General features: G+C 31.1%; 1 protein-coding gene, 1 non-coding gene and 1 pseudogene across 2 annotated transcripts; 1 reads left to right on the forward strand and 2 right to left on the reverse strand.

Annotated features, from left to right (window-relative positions):
• On the reverse strand, window positions 6,980–7,598 carry LOC109332551 (annotated as a pseudogene).
• On the reverse strand, window positions 12,639–12,709 carry TRNAG-GCC. The gene has a single exon. It is a non-coding gene; the product is annotated as a tRNA-Gly (tRNA).
• Window positions 13,209–18,367, forward strand: LOC109332355 (exocyst complex component EXO84A). Its single transcript, XM_019567309.1, has 7 exons — window positions 13,209–13,446; window positions 14,575–14,672; window positions 15,198–16,251; window positions 16,439–16,942; window positions 17,128–17,316; window positions 17,655–17,791; window positions 17,973–18,367. Exons 1-7 carry the CDS (start codon window positions 13,273–13,275, stop codon window positions 18,091–18,093), a joined length of 2,277 nt encoding a protein of 758 aa, XP_019422854.1. The 5' UTR covers window positions 13,209–13,272; the 3' UTR covers window positions 18,094–18,367.

Genomic DNA, 21,530 nt, shown 5'->3' on the forward strand with positions numbered 1-21,530 from the left:
ATTATCTATAATACATAATTAAATACAAATTTAAAATTCTACATATTTATTAATCACTATAATTATATTGAAATAACATCTTTTAATTTTTTTGACATAATTAAAATAAAACATTAGAATAATGTTCCATTATTTTTTAAATTTTATGTAAATCATCTAATTTACTTTATAGATTATTGCAATTTAATTAAGTTTTACACAATTGAACTGAAATTTACCCGGTCCAATCCATTATTCAATTTAGATAACAAACTATAATTATTTTGAAGTCCCACCAACCATTAAACTAGTCAGACTACTAGGTCCGGTGCTCACACCATTACTTTCAACTCTAAACAAATAACACCATTGCTTTTATTTTATAATATTTGCCGCCATTTGGCTTCTTATGGGACAACCACATCACAAAAGTGTCACCTAATTGAAGCATAAAACGTTACATGTCATAGACACATGGCCACCATCGGTTAGAGACGAAAGAGGCGGCGATATATTTTAGGGTAAGAATGATAATTTACTGGAACTTTGATATAATGAAATATTTTTATAGTCAAACCTTTTATTATTTTTTAACGAGAGGGAGAAAGAACAATTCTGGAAGTTTGTACTCTATTACTTATAAATTTAGTTAACTCTAGAAACTTTGTTCGGGTTTAACTTGTTTTTGGGTGATTATAGTTGCTTAATTAGTGGGTCATATTTTAAGATTACGACAGAGGAAGATGGAAACGAAGTCCTTCTCGAAGTTGATTGAGAAGAGTAGCAATAGAATGAATCAAATATAAATAAACAGTTGATAGAGAAGGTTCCAGTTAACACAAATGTTTAAGACGAAGAGTTAAGATTAATATTAATGCTAATGTTGCGTGTTTAAGATGAAATTGTCTGAAAAGAATAGTAGTCATTGAGGGTGACGGAGTATTTGGAATGGCACCATGGAGGCCGGAGTAGCTTAATACGTTTTATTTGGGGATTGTTATTATTTTTTTGTAGCGTATTATCAATAATATCTTTTACTCGTATCGAAATGAACTAATCATTTTTTAAAATGTTATTGTCACTTAACAAATGTTGTTCACATGAATTGAGTAATGACCTTTTATTCGTTTTCGAAAATTACTTCGACTTAATATCATTAAACCAACATTTTGTTGGTATATTTTATTGGAATATTTCTAGACATATATTCCAAATTTATATGACGCTTCATTGTTTTAAAATATTTAATAAATATTTTGAAATTATCCTGCATATGTTTTTGATTTATCATTTTTTTATATTTTTTCATTTATCATTTTCTTATACTGCCATATAAAGAAACAATTAATACATAATTTCGTAGTAAAAGTTGTTTTTTGTTGTTGTTGAAGTGCATACTTAAAAATGATTTGAAGTATAAACGGTGGGATAAAAGTGTCTAACGATTCAGAAATTAGGATAGATTAGTATTTAGGTGGGAAACAGGAGAAATAAAAAATACACATGTAGTTATGTAAGGTAGATAATACTTTTTTCTTTTCTTTTCTTGTTTTTATTAGGGGTGAGCAAGACTCGTAGACCCATCTTAATCTGGTGAGTCTATATCTGGGTCATCTGACTCGTCCCTTATAATTATATATCCAGAATAGTTGAATAAGTACATATGAATACTCATTATGTTAGCCCACATAACTTACATACCTACAAGTCCACACAACATATCCACACCACTTAGTATATGATCATTATTCCTTACCTTTTTCATTGTTTAATTCTCTTGGATAGTAAATGACTACTACAACAAGAATGAAGGGCACTATGACACTTAAAAGTTACTTATATTTTTCTTCTCTATTGTTTGTTCCTCTTTGAAGTTGTTTAGGCTTATGGTATTGCCTCTGATTACCAATGTCCAATAGCGTTCAAACTGTCTTCCTCTTTTTTCTATTATTTTCTAGCCACTATCCAATCCATAATAGACCCTACTCCTTTTCCATGGTAAGTAGGTGCACAGATTCTAAGCTTTTACTTCCACAAAATATAAAATTTAAAACATAAGTTTCAAAATGATTGGTGCTTTTTATTTATAATTGATGTGACAAATCGACCATCTTGATTTACTAGGTGTCTATGTGGTTAATCATTCTTTTATGTAGTAAAATTTTATTTAAACAAAATTAATCATTAATTTATAATAGTTATTGCAGTACGTCAGTACCTTGTGTCAAAATGAAAGTTATAGTGGCACCTACATTTTGGAATGAAAGTGGAGGTCAGAAGGTGTCAAATATTTCCGAACATCTTGGAAGAGAACACTATAGATGGAGAATTTGACTTTGACATCTTGGAAGGCCATTTGGAATGTCTAATTAGATTCCTTAGGATAAGTAACAAATAGTGGTAGTAACTTCTAGAGGTAGGTTGTTTTCTTTGCCGATCATTCTTGCCTGAAACTCGATTTAACTCATAAAATAATACTTTTATATGAATGTCCACGTTTTGTGTATGATTATGGATCAAATGAGCCGATTTGGTGTTGATTTTTTGTTTATGAATTTTTATGTGTTTGTGTTGGATAAAAGAAAATGGAATAAGATGAAGATGGTAGCGACACAAGCAAAATAGTTTGATAAGCCAATGATATTCACCACAAACAAGTATGTTTGATGAGAACTAAGGTAAGGCGCCACACCAATGGTAACAAGCCTATAAACGCCACAAGGAATGATCATTGATAAGTTCTAAGTGTAGGATCAATACTCAACTAACAAGAAGGGATTTAATCCAAAATAATATTCAAGTTGTTCATTCATGTGTGATTCGATTTACATATAAAGTCGAAAATAAAACATAACATTAAACATGTAATAAAGATATGATTTTCATGTGTTGATGGTCTTCCCTTTGATTTGGCTCGGCCAAGATGATGCTCACGCCCAAGGTTAGTCTAGGTTCATTGAATTTCCAGGAAAGGAAAGAATCTTCATCATAACTTCTTATTTTTTAATTCTCACTTGATTTGTTCCCATTATAGAAATAAATCATATAGTGCATTAGAATCCCGTAAGGATTGCTTGAGGTTTGGGATTGTAATATTTCCTTGATTTGAATCCCCATATAGCTTGTGCTTATTATTGGAATAATAATTTCATATTTGAAATTTGAATCCTTGTCATTTGCACGCCTAATCCATACATGGAAGGTGGTAATTTCATGTATTTGAATTTCTTACCATCTGCCTTAATTTTATTCAGATTTGCTTTTCATTTGGCAAGTCATAAGTCATAATCATTTGTAACTGAATTGAATCATGCTCCTTCTTAGAAAGAAAATGATTTATGGAAGGAATTATCTTACCACACAGCTACTTAATGCCTTCCATAATTTGGAATGGCCGAATTCAATGAATCACCCCATATGGCAAGAATACCACACAATTTGCTTTACATGGAAAAAGATAACTTCCATACTCTTGAATTTGAATTCTTGAATCTTCCATATTATACGGCCATTCAAGGCTTTATTCTAAGATAGGAAATAACTTAACATATCTCCCCCATATAATGACTCCTTATTACATGATTGCTCCAAAAGAGGCAATACTTAATAAATTATTGTCCAAACTAAATAAATAAAATATAAACTAAGTTATAGGTGGGACAAAAGACTCACATTTTATTAAATGTAACTTAAAAGTCTCATGTCTTCTTAAGAAAAATATGGCCTCCATCAGGTGGTTCTTCAAGCTAGATGATGCACTTGATGGCCTTGTACTCTTCATCAATGTTGGACCCTCGCTAGATCTCATCAAATACATTATAGTGTAACCAATAAACACATAGATCAACTAGTAAGAGTTGCTCTGATTTAATGAGATGCATGTGGTTTGAGTTCTTGATAAAACAATTATGTTTGATAGTGAAAATTTCTTCATTCATAGTAGTCTTAGCTGACTTGAGTTATTTATAAATAAATAAATAAAATTATATTATATAACAATATAGGCCAATCATCTACCTCATTATTATACTAAAACATTAGTAAGTCTAGATATGCATGATATGCCTGATTAGACTTTGAAATAATAGTATATGTAGGTAGTCTATCATGAGAGCCCTAAACAGACTTAATCCATTTGAAATAAATTTCTTATATAGACTCATATTTGAGTGTGACTAATATTTTCTAATTGTACATGTCTATGTTATATCAATGTGATTTCATCCTCTATCACATGTCCCATCATTATTCTCTTACGAGTTATTGAAAATTCGGAAAGACATTAGTAAATTCCTTTCTTGTGTCACCTTGTTGCAAGTATTTATTGTTTTCTTTCAAGCTCACCATCTCAAATTCCATTCCATAAAACCATGCAAATAAACAAACACCGACATATTCCAATACAACGATTCACTTTTCTTGTTTTATATATATTGGTCATCACTAGATTGATGTTTTTTCTTCTCAGTCATATTGGGTAAAATAAGAAGGAAAAAAATACAAGGAAGGAAATCTTTTAAATACCTATGTAGTTAATTGCGAATTGCAGAGCATAACGGTCAACCCGAAAAATATTATAGCAGGTAGCAGGATGACCGCTACAACTAAGGGGAAAATATAAATAATTTATATCCTAAATATATAAATACATACAAAATACTTAAAATACATCATATTACATATTATGACCTACACATATAGATATACAACCACAGTAAAATATAAGTAATTCCTATTCTTTAAGTTTTTATAACAAAAATTTCAAGGAAGAAATGGAATGGGAAAAATAAAAGAAAATGAAGGAATGGAAGGGGAAAACAAAAGGAAAGAAAGGGGAAACAAAAGAAATATAAATTATACATTAAAATGGAAATGTCAAACATGTGAAGAAGGAAAACAAAAAGAAATTCGCTCAAGGAAGGGAAATGAGAAAAAGAAGGGAAGGAAAGAGAGAAGTATTTTTCAAAAATCATAAAATATAAATCCTATGTAATAAACAATAATGGCAAAATGACATTCCCATTTAAAATTAGGATTTTTTATGCTCGAGCGGGTTCTGCAATGGTTTATGGACAACGACTCTATTGCTAATCAACTTGTGAGGTATTGCGAAAACATAAAATGAATATTATGGATATTTCTCATTATTGATCAAAGCATGAAGAGCCTTATTTATAGTACTTGAATAGGTAACAAACTTACCTAACTAACTAGCTAACAAACTAATAAACACATGTTCTAAAACAATTCAATGTGTTAAATGTGTAAATCGTGTAAAATATGCTAATTACAATAATTGTTCAATCAATGTTTCACTTGATTTTCTAAGTAGTTAATCGGTTAATTGATTAACATTTATCCAGTTAATCGATTAACTATTACTGCTGCTGTCTTGTTTCCATGTTGACTTTGTTCTCCAATAGCCCCCCTCAAGTTGGAAGGCAAATGATAATGACTCCAGCTTAATAATTTGATTTGGTAACAATGTGATGAATCAGAATCTATATTCTAATATGATTGGATTTTCTCAACCACTTGTGTTAAAATGGTAGGAGTCATGCATGAATGAGAAAGAAAAGATGAATAAGAAAGAAGGAAGAAAAAGAGAAAGAATAGATAATCAAAGCCTCATTTGAAATGTAACATTTCTTATTATTATTATTGAATTGAATGAATAAGAAGTGAACCAATATGACTTATTTATACAAGAGAAAAGAAAGCTTGTAAAACATGTAACTAATGCAAATCTAACTAGCTAATTCCTAACTTCCTAATTAATTATCATCTTCCAAAAATATCATCTAATATATCTTTAATATACCCATCAAGCTGGTGAGTGAAAATTTTCACTCTCCAGCTTGGAATTGATTTGAATTGATTTGAAGCAATAACAATGCTTAACCATCCACGACTGAAGTTATATAATCAAACGCTTAACCATCCATAACAGAAGCTATATATTTGCTTAACCACTATGGACATAAGCTACTCATCCCATGCTTAACCATCAATGGCAGAAGTTATATTTGGCTTAACCATCATGGACAGAAGCGAACCAACTATTAATGATGAAAGAAAGAGAACGGATCAGAATCTCGATCCTAATGAAATGCTTCAATGATGAATAAGGAAGAATGGTAAATAATGAAGAATAAAAAAAGATTTAATCTTGTATATGATAAATTGATGATGAATGATGATAAATGTTGAATCTTAGAATGATGGAGCCATAATCGGAAGCATTTTCTTGTAAAAGACCTCCTTGAACATAAGCAATCAGGTCTCGGGTGAAGATTAGTGATGGATCTGTGCATTTGAAAGAAGAAGAACAGAGCATTAGTGGTGCAATTTGAGAGAATAATGAGTATTCTTGATGACCTTCTTAATGGTTTTGAGGAGTCAACAATGGTGATTAAAGAGAATGAAAAAGAAGTTGCACCACTTCAACAAGGTAGTCCACCTACACCCCTTGATTTACATTATGATCATCACCATCCTTAGTCATAGTGCAAGATTCCTCACTCTGATGATTGATGCATGATGATGATCGAATAATTATGCTTTGATACCATGTTAAAATGGTAGGAGCCATGCATGAATGTGAAAGAAAAGATGAACAAGAAAGAAGGAAGAAAAAGAGAAAGAATAGATAATCAAAGCCTAATTGAAATGTAACATTTCTTATTATTATCATTGAATTTAATGAATAAGAAGTGAACCAATATGATTTATTTATACAAGAGAAAAAAAGAAAAGAAAGCTTGTAAAACAAGTAACTAACACAAACCTCACTAGCTAATTCATAACTTCTTAATCAACTATCATCTTCCAAAAATATCCTTTAATATATCTTTAATAACTTGATTATTTTCCTGGTTAGAAATCTTGACCATATTCTCATGGTTTTTCCATGATTTTACATTATTGAAATTTCCTTGATTGCTCCTGATCATAGTATTTACTTTCTTGATGTGAATTTCATTCATTTTCTTGACAACATTTAAATCTTCCATTTATAAACAAGATCTTGTAAACGGGTTAAAATAATCTTCAAAACATTATCACAATGTTGCATACAACAACATAAGCTGCACTCTAAATAAGAAGAAGATAGTGAGATTTGATTGCCAATAAGTTGCACTGCTTCTTTTTCTCCTTTATAACCACATTCAGGAACAACAAATGGAAAATCACTTCCCCACATTACATGGTAAGCACCAAAGTGGGATGCAACTTGAGATAAAAGAGGAGGCAAATCCTTCATCATCATTTATTGGTGGTTTGCAGAAGGCCAAGTGATCAAGCAATGCAATTGTTGATGGAAATTTTGTGCATAATTGCTCAATTCCCAATATATGCATATCAAGCCCCTTCATACACATGAAGCCCACTGGTACTTTGAGTTCTCCAGCCCTTCGGAAAAGTTCCTTCCCAACCTCATTCGTTATCTTTTCTCCAGGTGGCCACAAGTGAGTGTTAAATCGAACAACATGATAACCATCCTTCAAAACAAGATTTTGAACCTGCTTAAGTCCACTTCTATCACCGGCTGGATTAGCAAGGCAAATAAATTTGGTTGGGTATTTCTTCAAAATACTTCTTGTGCAGAATTTGCACATGTATTGTTGTTTCACCAATTCTTAATCTTTTTTCATTGAATTCTCTTGTTGAATATTGAAAAAGAAAAATAATAATGATATTGTAGAGAACACATAGCGGTTACTAAAGCTTTCATGATAAAGGCTCTAATACCATATTGCGCAAATATTGTGAAAGCGTAAAATGAATATTAAGGATATTTCTCATTATTGATCAAGGCATGAAAAACCTTATTTATAGTATTTAAATAGGTAACAAACTTACCTAACTAACTAGCTAACAAACTAATAAACACATGTTGTAAACCATTCAACATGTGTTAAATGTGTAAAACGCGTAAAATGTGTCATTACAATAATTGTTCAATCAATGTTTCACTTGATTTTCTAAGCAGTTAATCAATTAACTATTGTGTTGATCTATTAACATTTATCCAGTTAATCGATTAACTATACAGTTAATCAATTAATTGTTATTACTAATATCGTGTTTCCGTGGTAGCTTTGTTCTCCGATACGAGGGGAGCGACGACCAACTATACCACTATATATCTTATCATGTGGGAAGGATGATAACATTCACAATATATGATAAGACACCACTATCGCATGCAATCAACTACCTAGATACATACCTAAAGAAAGGTCTCAATAATAAGAATAGAATATAAATCTGGAACTGAATTCATTAAAAGACTTAATTTTTTAGAAAATCAAACGTCATGTTGCTATCTAGACTCAAAGCATTATTTTCCTAATTTATGACCCGATTTACTCGAACTTATAACCTTTGGCTTTTGCATGGAAAAGAAAGGGCCATTATTTTTTTGTACTAAAAGAATATGTCACTTTTAAAAATATATATTTAAGTTTAAAATTTAATAATAAAGTATTTTTTGATCAATCAGAGAAAGTAACACATGAACTGACACAATTTTTAATATAGAAGATGTGCTACCGAAAAATGATGAATAATGATGAAAGCAAACTTTAACACGAGAACAATTGAAATTAGTAAAATAAGAAGGAACAAGAGAAATTTTTTATACACACCTAATGAGAAAGTTGACTTTGTTATAAGATTTGTTAGTATATATTAGATATAAAGTCAAATCAAATGTTATAAATAATTCAAATAATATAAATAGTAAAATTTTAGATTAGAATTAAATAAAAAATTGAATTTAAAACTTATAAAGAAGTAAAAGTTTCTAAAAAACTAAAAATATAGATCTCCTACGATAGATGTCAAAACTTTTCTAAGAAGCATACTCACAAGTGTACATATTACATAGTATATCATACACATTTCATATAGTATTGTCTCTTACTCTTTAATAATAATAATAATAATAATAATAATAATAATAATAATAATAATAATAATAATAATAATAATAATAATAATAATAATAATAATAATAATAATAATAATAATAATAATAATAATAATAATAATAATAATAATAATAATAATAATAATAATAATAATAATAATAATAATAATAATAATAATAATAATAATAATAATAATAATAATAATAATAATAATAATAATAATAATAATAATAATAATAATAATAATAATAATAATAATAATAATAATAATAATAATAATAATATATTCTCCACTTATATTTTATTATCATTTTAAAATTAATTTTTAGTTATCCACTCGTATAAACTTATATCTTTTTTTTAAAAAAACATATTAAATAAAAAATGAGAGTGTAAGAATGAAATGAATATAAATGAGGTCTTATACTCATGTCCCTAACAAATAGCATTTCCCAAAATAATATAAAATATTAATTTATGTTTTTTATAATTTTTTCCCTCAAGTAACACATTTTGAATTTTTGATTGGCTTAATACACCATTCAGGACACCGAGTATAAGAGATCTTAGTTCATGAATGAGAGCCCTGCACTACAGCTATCACAAAAAATGAAAATTGGACCTGGTTTAGAATTTTTTTGGTACACCTTTTTTAGTAAAGAACTAACCCTTTTAGAGTTTATAGTTACCCTTCCTAACAAGTATCGTTCCCAAAAATTGAATCATCAAACCTTGAAGATTTAATATAACCTAACATGCTCTAGAATTTGGCAAAATAAATCACGGTATAATCATTAATGTATATAAAGGGTAAAACTCTCCGGTCAGGATTTAACACTGAAGATAACTTACTAAATCGTTGACTGTCATACTGTGTCAGATTGCACCCAGAGTTCCCCCAAACACTTCACTAGGGAAGAATGAATGAATGATATACCATATATTGTATACCAAAAATCCCATAATTCCTAGCTAGAGCTAGAAGATCCTGAGAGAAGTGTTTGAGAGGAACTCAAGGGGATAACTGACCTGACCTAAATATTTTCTCATCATGTTTTAATTTGCTTCTGTGGTGATGAAATAATGCAAGCAAAACACAATATTTATATGACGAAATCTATCTTTTTCAAAGAATGGAAAAAAAAGGCCCTTTTGAGATGTTCTTGGTCTATGCTTGTAAACGAGACTTCCTCATTGAATTTGGCCAGGATTGTGGGAAAGATTAGGGCATGGAAGAATGAGAATAACGTTGGAAGTGCTTGGCCATGTCACCAGCTTTTCTGAAAATCTCTATTGACTCGTCCCATTCAATCTTTTCATTTGTTCCTAGACACCAATCGTTTGATGATAGAATATAATATTAATTCAGAAGTTGATTGCATTAGCTTATGCTCACTTTTAATCAGAATTAACGAATGCGTAAATAATATCTACAGCATTCAGAGTTCAACTTTATATGAGAATACATTATCTTGATGACCACAATATTTGCACAGAATGATTTCTTTCCCTTGTAAAAAAGAGAGAATATGAATCAAAAAGTGTACTAATATTTATCTTATTTTATTATTTAAAAAATGCATATCAGAATGATGCCATCAAAAAGTGATGCAGATATTTATTGTTGGTAGAAAAATAGGTAGATTTTCTGGCAAGAAGATTCTTTTATAGTCACCATATTTTATGTGGACTATAGATCCGTCGAGGTTCATCATCACATTTTTCTACAATATGATATTGATAAACAAATTAACATGTCAAGTATCTCTATGCTGAAAGTTCTTACGGAAATCACTACAATATATATCAGTCACATTTCCTCACTTGAAGCCAAAAAGTGTGCATGAAGCAGTTGAAAACTCATTTCAGATGTGCCCCAAAGTTCACTTCAACACTTCAGTATGGATTGTTTTTGGATCAAGACTTTTGGTATCCTTGGCTAGTCATCCCTATGTATTGATGAAGTGTTTGGGTAGCCCTTGATGCTTGTAAGATTATTGTTGGAGTGTATATAATCAGCAATCCTAAAAGTATATTGATTTATATTCAAAAAATTTATGAGAAAAAGATGTATGCACTTATAATATAAGAGTTTTTTATGTTATGGTTGCATCATCTAATATTCATATTTAATTATTATTAAATTTTAAATAAAAGTATTACAAATGAATGATATATTAATTGTGTATAGATCTTTACAATGACAATACATAAATATTATTTTTTTGTAATTTATTAGTAAGTCTTCTCATTTTGTTGTGATGATATGCCTTTATACTTACCATCTTGAAATTATGTGATGTCTCTTACTATGTGACATTCTATGTATTATTCATTTTGATTTTTCAAGAAAATATAATTATAATTTACTTAAATTTAAAATAAGTTAATGATTTTCCGATCAATCAAAATAACACATGGAATGAAAATCATCCATATGTCATAAAACCTTTTGCTCAAATTCATTATGATTTGAGTTTGATTCTCAAGTTTTCCCAACTAAAAATATACTCAAATTTAAGAACAAAAAAAACCTCTTAAACCTACCAAATTAATATTGACCAACTTATTATTTTCCGATCTTTGATTAGATTAGATAAAACTCTCCCCATATGTGACTCCATCCACCTTATATACTATTACACATACATATGAGTTCATAAGTTATATTTTAATATTTATAATATTACATTATACATGTGAAGACCTAATGATCTAATGACAAGTAGAATTTTAGTGGTCTATTGACCCATATACATTTATTGGCATATTTACTAGTGAAACATGTTATCATATTTAAATATGAAAGCTAAATTGCCTTATTGAATAATAGGTCTTTAAGAAAGTTTGAGACCAGACTAAACTGACCTTAAAATTTGGCCTATGATAAACTAATGTGTGAAACTCATAGCTTCAGTTTGGAACTCAAATAAGACATCTTTATGTTAGTCTAACTTAACCTTACCTATTTCATCCCCTGTTTTTACATGGATTGTGCATCCAAAAAAATTAGGTAAATAAATCCAGACCAAATCTTTCTAAAATTTTTAACCAAATCATAATTTATGGTGAGACTATTAATACTCCTACCTATTTATGTGTATTTCTCCTGACAATTTTGTAAAATAAAGGAAAACTAAAATAAGATTGATTAGTAATTTATTTTTATGAATAAAAAAATAAGATGTTTTGGGTCTCAAATGCTCACTAATATAGGCAATCCTAGATATATTATAGAGGTATAAATTGAAAATTGTATCACCTAATAATTTAATGCGGTGTTATAAAAAATAGAAACATTGTGTTAGAAATCAAAATTACATTCCCTTAATATAATTTTTTTAATATATTCCAGCAACCATTTTCTAGCAAGGTTTTTATCTTAAATTTTTTATTTAATATTCTACTTGTTATGGCTAACATTTCCCTTAACCCAAATTATTATAAGGAAGAAAAATGAAGGAAGGTTTACGACCAGCTTGCACTTCCCTTCATTCCATGATCCTATTTTTAAACATCAAAATCCAAATAATCATATCTTACACCATTCAATTACATTTCCTTTATTTGTATCATTTGATAAAAGAAGTGCACTTTAGAATGGACTCAGCCATAATATTTTTGGCTGTCGCTAGTAAATAGGTGAACGTAATTTTGGAACCTGGGCCCTCAACACAAATGGACTGGGCCATGCACGAACGAGACAAGTTAAAAATCAAAACCTGCACCAGCCGGGAATCGAACCCGGGTCTGTACCGTGGCAGGGTACTATTCTACCACTAGACCACTGGTGCTTGATGGTTTAGTATTGATTTAAAATTAACATATAATATACAGTTTATAATGTAACCATATTATTCACATACTAACCATTTAAAACACTACCTATTCATCGCATACTAACCATTTAAAACACTGCCTATTAATTGCATACTAACAACATGCTATTTGAAATGTTGAACTTAAATATTAATATTAGTTAGGCTACTCCTCCTCTAAAATTTGTAATATTTAGTAGGAATTAATATTTAGCCGAAAAAGAAGGAAGTTAATGGATTTTCTTAACTCAGCCCTTAAAATAGAGAATAAGAGACTAAAAAACTGAATACTTTAAACACAAAAAAATAATCTTTTAATTGCTTATTTGAAGTTAACACCATAACATAAATAATATTGTAAAAAAATGTTCAAGAAAGAAACAAACATTACAAGTCTTACGTGTGTTGTTTGGAATGAGTTACATGCATCTTAAATCTTCTTTCTCAACAATATTACTTCACCATCACCATATCAATCTAACTCTCTCTTCCTTTTAACTAATCATCTTTCATTTCTTCTTCCATCAATTCCATTTACAATGGAGAATTCACCATTCACCACTCCAAGAGGATCATCATCAAGCATAGGAAACGCAGGAGAGCTTGAGGTTAATGCCAATCTCACTCTCAGCGATAAGCTAAGGGTTTTCAAAAGTTCCACCTTCGATCCCAATGCATACGTTGCTACCAAATCCCGCAGCATGAATGAGAAGGTCCCTCTCATTTTCTCTGTAACTATAAACAACACTGAGTTCTATGCATTTTGGACAAATGGGTCTATCTGTTTATTCTATATGGACATTTATTTTATATTAATGAGTCCAAAAATGTTATCTTTGTGTGCTTACGTTTGCATGTGCATATTGTACGGTTTTAAATTATAGTCACAGACTCCAAAACCTTAACGTGTTGGATCATTGCCAGAAAATGAAGCCAAATAAAATGACTGATGTGATCATGTGGTTTCGGAAAGACCTAAAGCCATAACATTGCGGCTTCAATTGTGGTTGTGTTCTTATATCTAAAGTCATGCTTATTATGCTAAATAAAGCTGATTATTTTAGTTTTTTGAAAGTGTTTTGCTTATAAGCACTGTACTCATGCAAAAAAACTTGCAAGTTTGTTCATATGTCTACTATGTTAGATAATCCAACAATAACTCAACATCTTTTTATCATCACCAAGTAAGGTGGTTATATCTATGTATCAAACAATGGCCTTATATTATGTTATACATTTTTCCTATTGTGCACTGGTTTACAAATTTAAAGAAAATAAATCTTTATGGGAGAATGAATATATCCCAACTCAACATCACCTGCAAACAAAAAATTATTTTTTATTGGATTAGGTGTTTGCTGTGTCCCAATTTTCAGTTACACGACTTTTTGGAGACCGATTGTGTCCATAGGTACAAAAGTCGTGTGTATGGTATAAATCAAATGTTGAGAAAGGCTACTGTATTAGATAATGCGAGAGGCAAGAATGGTTCAAAAACTGTGATGTTTGAAGTCCTATATATTCATCCTAGTAAAGTCCTATACAAAACTGTGATGTAAAGGTCCTATATATGCATCCTAGTAAAAGGTATCAATCAAGTATGGTTCAATAATTGCAAGAATAAAACCACTTTTCATGCTTGGATGTGTAATTATAACTTAAATTGTAATTTCCATGTTGTTCTTATGCAATGTGTTGGCTGGGCAGTGAATGTACCAAATGCCAACATGATTCTTGGTAAATAAAATGACACGGTTATGGAAAAAATTACAACGTTTTTCTTTTGATGATAATATGATTGAAGTACCTTTCTGCATTCATATTGTTTAAACTGTTTACAGGAGATAAGACATTTGTGCGCTTATCTTGTTGACCTGAAGAAGGCTTCTGCAGAAGAAATGCGCAAAAGTGTTCTTGCTAATTACTCAGCCTTCATACGGTGAGAGCACACCTTAAACGGTTTTAGTAGTTTGAAAGTGCTAATTAGATATATTGGATGATGAATCTTTGCTGCAACATTTTCAATTTCTTATTATGTCATATCGATTTAAGCATTATGCACTCGTCTCATTTTAATTGTCATCTTAGTATTGCTAAGCTTTTTCATATTGTTTGTCACTTTAGGAAATCAATGTGACCCTAAACCCTTACATAAAAGCCTCTACTTTTAAACATAGACCAAGTAACAATTGGCGATCTTACTTTACATCATGAGAAGGATCATACTTTAGGCCCCTTAGTGAGCCAAGTATGAACACCATGTCAAAGATCCATTTACGAAATTTAAACTTTCGAACAAGGGGCCAAAAATGATATTCATAATTCCACCATAATCTGTGAAATCTATTATATCAAGTGCTTGGTTTGATTGCCTTTACATAAGGAGTTAAGGGCCAGTATCTGCAATCATGGTTATGATTGCTAATGCTATCTTGAGAACTATCTTTGCCATCTTTATGTGCAGAACATCGAAAGAGATTTCAGATCTTGAAGGGGAGCTGCTTTCCATGAGAAACCTTCTATCCACTCAGGCTGCTTTGGTTCATGGTTTAGCAGAAGGGTGTCAACTTAGTTCCTTGATTGCAGGAAACGAAGATTCGGACATGGATTATATACTAGATGAAAAAACAGATCTATCGCAGACCGAAAAATGGCTAATAGGATATCTAGAAACACTTGAAGTTCTATTAGCAGAGAAAAGGGTGGATGAAGCAATGGCTGCCTTGGAAGAAGGAGAAGGAATGGCGGAAGAAATTAGTGAACAGAGAACATTGAGCCCAAGTTTATTCCAGGCATTGCTAGATGCAATCACTGAACACAGACAAAAACTAGCTGATCAGCTAGCAGAAACTATCTGCCAGGCATCAACTAGGACTGCAGAGATTCGCTCAACGGCATTAGCATTGAAAAAGCTTGGGGACGGTCCACGTTCCCATACGTTACTACTCCATGCTCACCAAGAAAAGATGAAGCGTAGCATGCAAAGTCTTGAATCCACCTCTTCTGGAGGAGTAGGGGCATATACTGCTACCCTTTCACAGCTTGTCTTTTCAACCATTTCACAAGCAGCATCGGATTCTTTGACAGTGTTTGGTGAAGAAGAACCTGCATTTACTTCTGAGCTAGTAACTTGGGCTGTTCGACAGGCTGAGCAGTTCGCTGTTATCCTTAAGAAACGTATTCTGGCCTCAACAGCCGCTGCAGGAGGTCTGAGAGTTGCCGCCGAATGTGTTCATGTTTGCTTGAGTCACTGTTATCTGTTAGAGGCTAGTGGGTTGGCCCTTTCTCCAGTTCTGTTAAAATATTTTAGGCCCTTTGTTGAGCAAGCAATGAATACAAATTTGAAAAGAATTGAACAAACTAGTGCGGCACTAGCTGCTGCAGATGATTGGTTTCTTGCTTATGCACCAATCGGCAGGAATGTTAGTTCCCTACCTCCAGTTTCTTCTTTAAGTAACTTAACTTCATCCCAGCCAAAGCTTTCAAGCAGTGCTCACAAATTCAACTCAATGGTTCAGGTAATTACTTATATCTATTTTCAGTGTTATCCTAGAGATTATTTTAGGATCATTTCATTGCTCTTTGCACTTGAATGTTTTTCTGAGAACATCATTGCTGAGTAGCTTATATTACTTTGAAAAAGTTTATTTATGTCTTTCACTCCCTGTTAGATTTTTTTAATACAGTTTTTGATTGTGTAAATAGGAACTTTTCGAAGATGTAGGACCTCTTGAAGTCCTGCAATTAGATGGTCTTGCATTTGAAGGACTTCTACAAGTGTTCAGCTCCTATGTGAATTTGTTAATAAATGCATTGCCAGCTACAGCAGTAACTGAGAACCTGGAAGGTTCAGGGAGCAAAATTGTTAAGATCGCTGAGACAGAATCACAACAAATAGCATTGTTGGCTAATGCAATACTGCTAGCAGATGAGCTGCTCCCGCGTGCTGTTGTGAAGCTTTCATGTAGCACTAGAGGCGATGAGTCTCATAGAAGAGGATCAGACAAGCAACAGCGGCTTCCAGAACAGCGTGAACTGAAGAAAAGGCTTCAGCGCGAAGTTGATCACCTACGAGACAGCTTCTGCAGGCAACATGCTCTCGAACTCATCTTCACAGAAGAAGGGGATGCACGGCTGAATGCTTTGGTATATCTGAGTTTGGATGCTAAAGAAGAGCAACCTGAATGGTTCCCTTCTCCAATTTTTCAGGTAAGATGTGTAACAAATGGATGGATCATGGATGCTTCCTTTAGTGCTATGTCATGCCTTTGAATCAAAATAATACTATAGTATGCTTTCCCTTTAATACATAGACACATGTATGATGTATTGATACAAGCATATCAGTTTTTCTTAACTCTAAGGTTTATCATATCTTGCATTATTTTGTTCAGGAGCTTTTTGCAAAGCTTACTCGAGTGGCAAGCATTACAACAGATATGTTTGTAGGAAGGGACAGATTTGCGACTGTTTTATTGATGAGACTTGCCGAAACAGTGGTCCTGTGGCTTTCTGATGATCAAGCCTTCTGGGATGAAGTAGAGACAGGTCCAACACCTTTAGGTCCTCTTGGCCTTCAACAGGTAGTTACTTGTAGATGAATTGAATGAGTCCTTTGTTGTGAGTGACTCCAATTGGCATATTTTGAATTAAACCTTTCTTGATGCTATATAGAAAACTGGTAGAGTATTAGAAGAAGGTATTTAAAAGGTTATTTTTAGTAGCCTTTAAAGATAAAAATAATGTCTGGTATAAACATTCAAAAACTTCACTTTGAGAGAATTTGAGTGTTTTATAAATGGCCATGTGAATAGCATTTTTAAAAGGTAGTTGGTGACAAATTTATTTGAAGGCATGAATTTGATGCATGGAATCACTCACCAAAGATAATATAAAACTCACTGTTGGTTAATTTATGCAGCTTTATTTGGATATGCAATTTGTGATGATATTTTCGTCCCAAGGGCGTTACTTATCGCGTCATCTATCTCAAGCTATCAAGACCATTATTGGTAGGGCTATTGATGCTGTTGCTGCTACAGGGCTAGATCCCAACAGGTACATCTATCTAGCATGAAAAATGTGTGGATATGTTCCTATTTAAACATCAATGGAAAACTAGAGAGAAATAAGGGAAATTTGTATCTACAAATGCATCATATAAGTACATATATATGGTCAAATTTTCCATCTTTGTTACCTGCTACATAATACTAATTAAGAACCCTGGTTATGGCAGTGTCTTACCAGAGGATGAATGGTTTGTTGAAGTTTCTCAAATAGCTATAAAGATCTTAACAGGAAAATCGGCTTTCGACAATTTAGAAGGAGATGATGGTAGCCCTGTTGCATCCTACTAAAGCATAACAGTGTCATAAGTCCATACTCATGGGACTGATGGGAGTAACAAAAATTCATACAGACTCTGGAAAAGCTTGATTTTTCAAGCAATTTGTTAAGTGAGAGTTACCTTCTTCACTAACCAATTTAACTGCTAGTTCACTTTTGTATATGAACCCCAACTATGTTGAGGGAACTATCCCATTTCGGCATTTCCCTCAAGATATGGTGAAATACCTTCTCCTAAGAAACGTGGCTCTCACGTTTTCTTCCTTGTCAAGTTCTGTGTTTCACTGCCCAACCATTTCTTAACAATGAATTTCGCAATAAGACAGCCTTCATAATTTTCATACTGAAGCACGGTGGCTTAAATATCTTGCTTCATTATTAAGAATGGATATTCTATGCAAGACTTTTGTCTATAAAAGGCAATGCTTATGGTTTGGTTTTACAGCTCAACAAAATATCAAATACACAAGACATTGAATTAATACTTTTGTGAGAACTTTTGTGTCATTCAAGAGAGTATTTGTGAGAAAAAATATTGTTTTTTATCTTCATTACTTATTATAATAAAATTTGTTATATTTTCGTTTTTACTTGGTAAAACTTTTTGTTCATGGTCACTTGGGTTTTTTTTGTCTCTCACATTGAAGGAGTTTTCCACTTAAACCTTTGTGATTGACTCGATAATGTATTTTTGCATAGGCTTGATACTGTAACAAATTCCTTGGCGTTCTTGAGACTCAATGATAACTATGAGTGGAAATATACATCTAAGAGTGACAAATTGATGGATTTAGATTTGGATCTTAATAGATAGATGGAAAGTTATTCATCAATCCATATTAAATCTATTAAATCATTTTTTTAAATTATCTAATTCATCCATATCTAAATTTAATAGATAGATTTGGTTCATTCCATCCATTTCATCCATGTATCTATGTTAATGGATTGAATGAATGAATATACAATCTATTTGTTTTTTTTAAATTATAACTAAATTCATTTTTAATAAAACATTAATTGAAGAAATATTTTTAAAACTTATTATTTAATAAAGTATTTTTAAAAAGTACATTTTTTAAAAAATAAAACACTTTTAAAAAGTATTTTTTTCAAAAAAATACTTTTAAAAAAGGTGAATTATGTGAGGTTAAACCATGCAGATTTGGATAATTCCTACCACTTTATACATTAACTTGGATATACTGTGTGCAGCAAAAGAAAAATACGAATCCAATCTATGTATAAGTTGAATAGTAGATTTGGATTGCTAATTGAATAATATTGTATGGTATAGAATATATGGGAATTGAATACAATTTCATCTATTTATTAAGATCCAAATCCATCAATTTGTCATTCTTAGATATATATTTCCACTCAGATGGTCACCATCGAGTCTCAAGAAGGCCAAGGAATCTGTTAGAGTATCAACCCTACACAAAAATACATCATCGAGTCAATCGTGAAGGTGTAAGTGGAAAACCCCTTCAGTGTGAGAGACAAAAAATTACGAGTGACCACGAGCAAAAAGTTTCACTACGTAAAAACGAAAGTACAACAAATTCTTTTATAATAAGTAGGGCTAGCAATGAACTGAACCAACTCCGTATTCGTTCAAAACTTGAGTCGTTATTTAGCTCGATAAACTTGGTTCATGAACCAAATGAGCTGAACTTGATCTGGAAATTGAGCTCGTTAAATAAACGAGCCAAACTTGAGTTGTATATAGTTCGACTCGTTTGATTCATGAGCTGACTCGATATATATAAACTAATTTTTAAGTTTATTATGACCGTACATTATTTTTTATATTTATTGTTATTATATATAAAAACAAAATTATATTTATATATATATAACTTTTTTGAAGTATTTTTTCAAAATTTAATTAATTATTTGAGTTGTCCAAATGAACCATTCGAATTGAACCGAACAGTTCGCGAACTTTAACCGAGCCGAACTCGAGCTAAAATAATAACTCTATGGAACTCGAGTCGAGTTTCGAACCGAACCAACTGAACCAAGCTGAGCTCTGGTTCGACTCGGTTCCAACCCTAATAATAAGTAATGAATATAAAGAACAATATTTTCTCTCACAAGTACTCTTTTTGAATAACACAAAATTTCCACTTTCTTGTATATGTATGATTTATATTCTTGAATAATCATAATTATATCATACAAAGCATTATAATTTTAATTATGATGAAGCAATATAAGGACCAAAATAACTACAGAGGAAACGAAGATGGGCAATAAAAAAAATAGTATAAAGATGCATGAATGAATATTTCATTCTCGGAGTGTCTCCTTTTTATTTGTTAGCATTAAACTCTAAGATTTGATTGTTTATATCCTAAGGCGAAGCATATATAATTATAATTTTTTTCCTTCGTAAATTGTAATTGGTAAAATTCTTTGTTACTCTTCTTTATAGGATGCATCCATATATTATATATACCTGTTGTGGCGAAGATATTTTTGTAATTATGTGGTTTAACCTTGCATATATGGGAATCCTCCATTATTTTTTTTGGATAGATCGGGTATATAACAAAATCGATATATTTATTGATATAATGGATAGATTTGAATTTATCTATTATTAATATTAACCATTAAATTATATTCATTTAAATTTATTAGCTCTAAAAGATAAATTTTGATGAATTTAATATAGGTGAATATAGATGAATTATGAATTATTGATATACCTCTTTTCTCTTCAATGAGTTTCATTATCGAACAACAAACTAGAATTAGTTAAGATGTAAGGTTTTTTATTGGAAATTGTTAATAGGTACGGGATCTACTTACTCCAAGAGTAAGTGGAAAAAACTTACTCCATATCTCAATCATCCATTCTTGAGAAATTCAATGGTTTAGATTTAGTCACTAATTCAAACCGTTAGATTTTCTAAGAATAAATGATTAGGATGTGGAGTAAGTTTTTTTCATTTACTTTTAGAGTAAGTAGATCTCTTCCTTAGTAATATGTTAGTATTTTTTGTTAGTGAGATTTCAAACCCTCAACTTCCTTCACTCACACGTTTCATACTCACCATCAAACCACTTTCTAAATTTTTGTTGTTGACGATATTTGAATACACAACCTTCTACACTTCATTCCTTAAGCCCTTTATTTTCATTATCAAACCAACTTATGACTTCCGTTCATTCATGAATTACTGACATGGATTGAGTACTCAATACTTCATTCGTGTAGTAAGGATGTGATACCAATTGTTAAACCTCACATCAAATTCACTTGATTAATCCATTACCATACCTGATTCTGTTACTAACTTACATGATACTTTTGGATGATCACCAACATACATTTATCTTTCTAAAAACAACTTTTCAAGTGGAATGGATGAAATTGGTGTAGGAGGGCAGTTTAACATTCAGTTTCTGAATTCATCTCAACCTTCTGAAGGGTACA

The sequence above is a fragment of the Lupinus angustifolius genome, chromosome LG18, assembly GCF_001865875.1.
Source record: "Lupinus angustifolius cultivar Tanjil chromosome LG18, LupAngTanjil_v1.0, whole genome shotgun sequence".
NCBI lineage: Eukaryota > Viridiplantae > Streptophyta > Magnoliopsida > Fabales > Fabaceae > Lupinus > Lupinus angustifolius.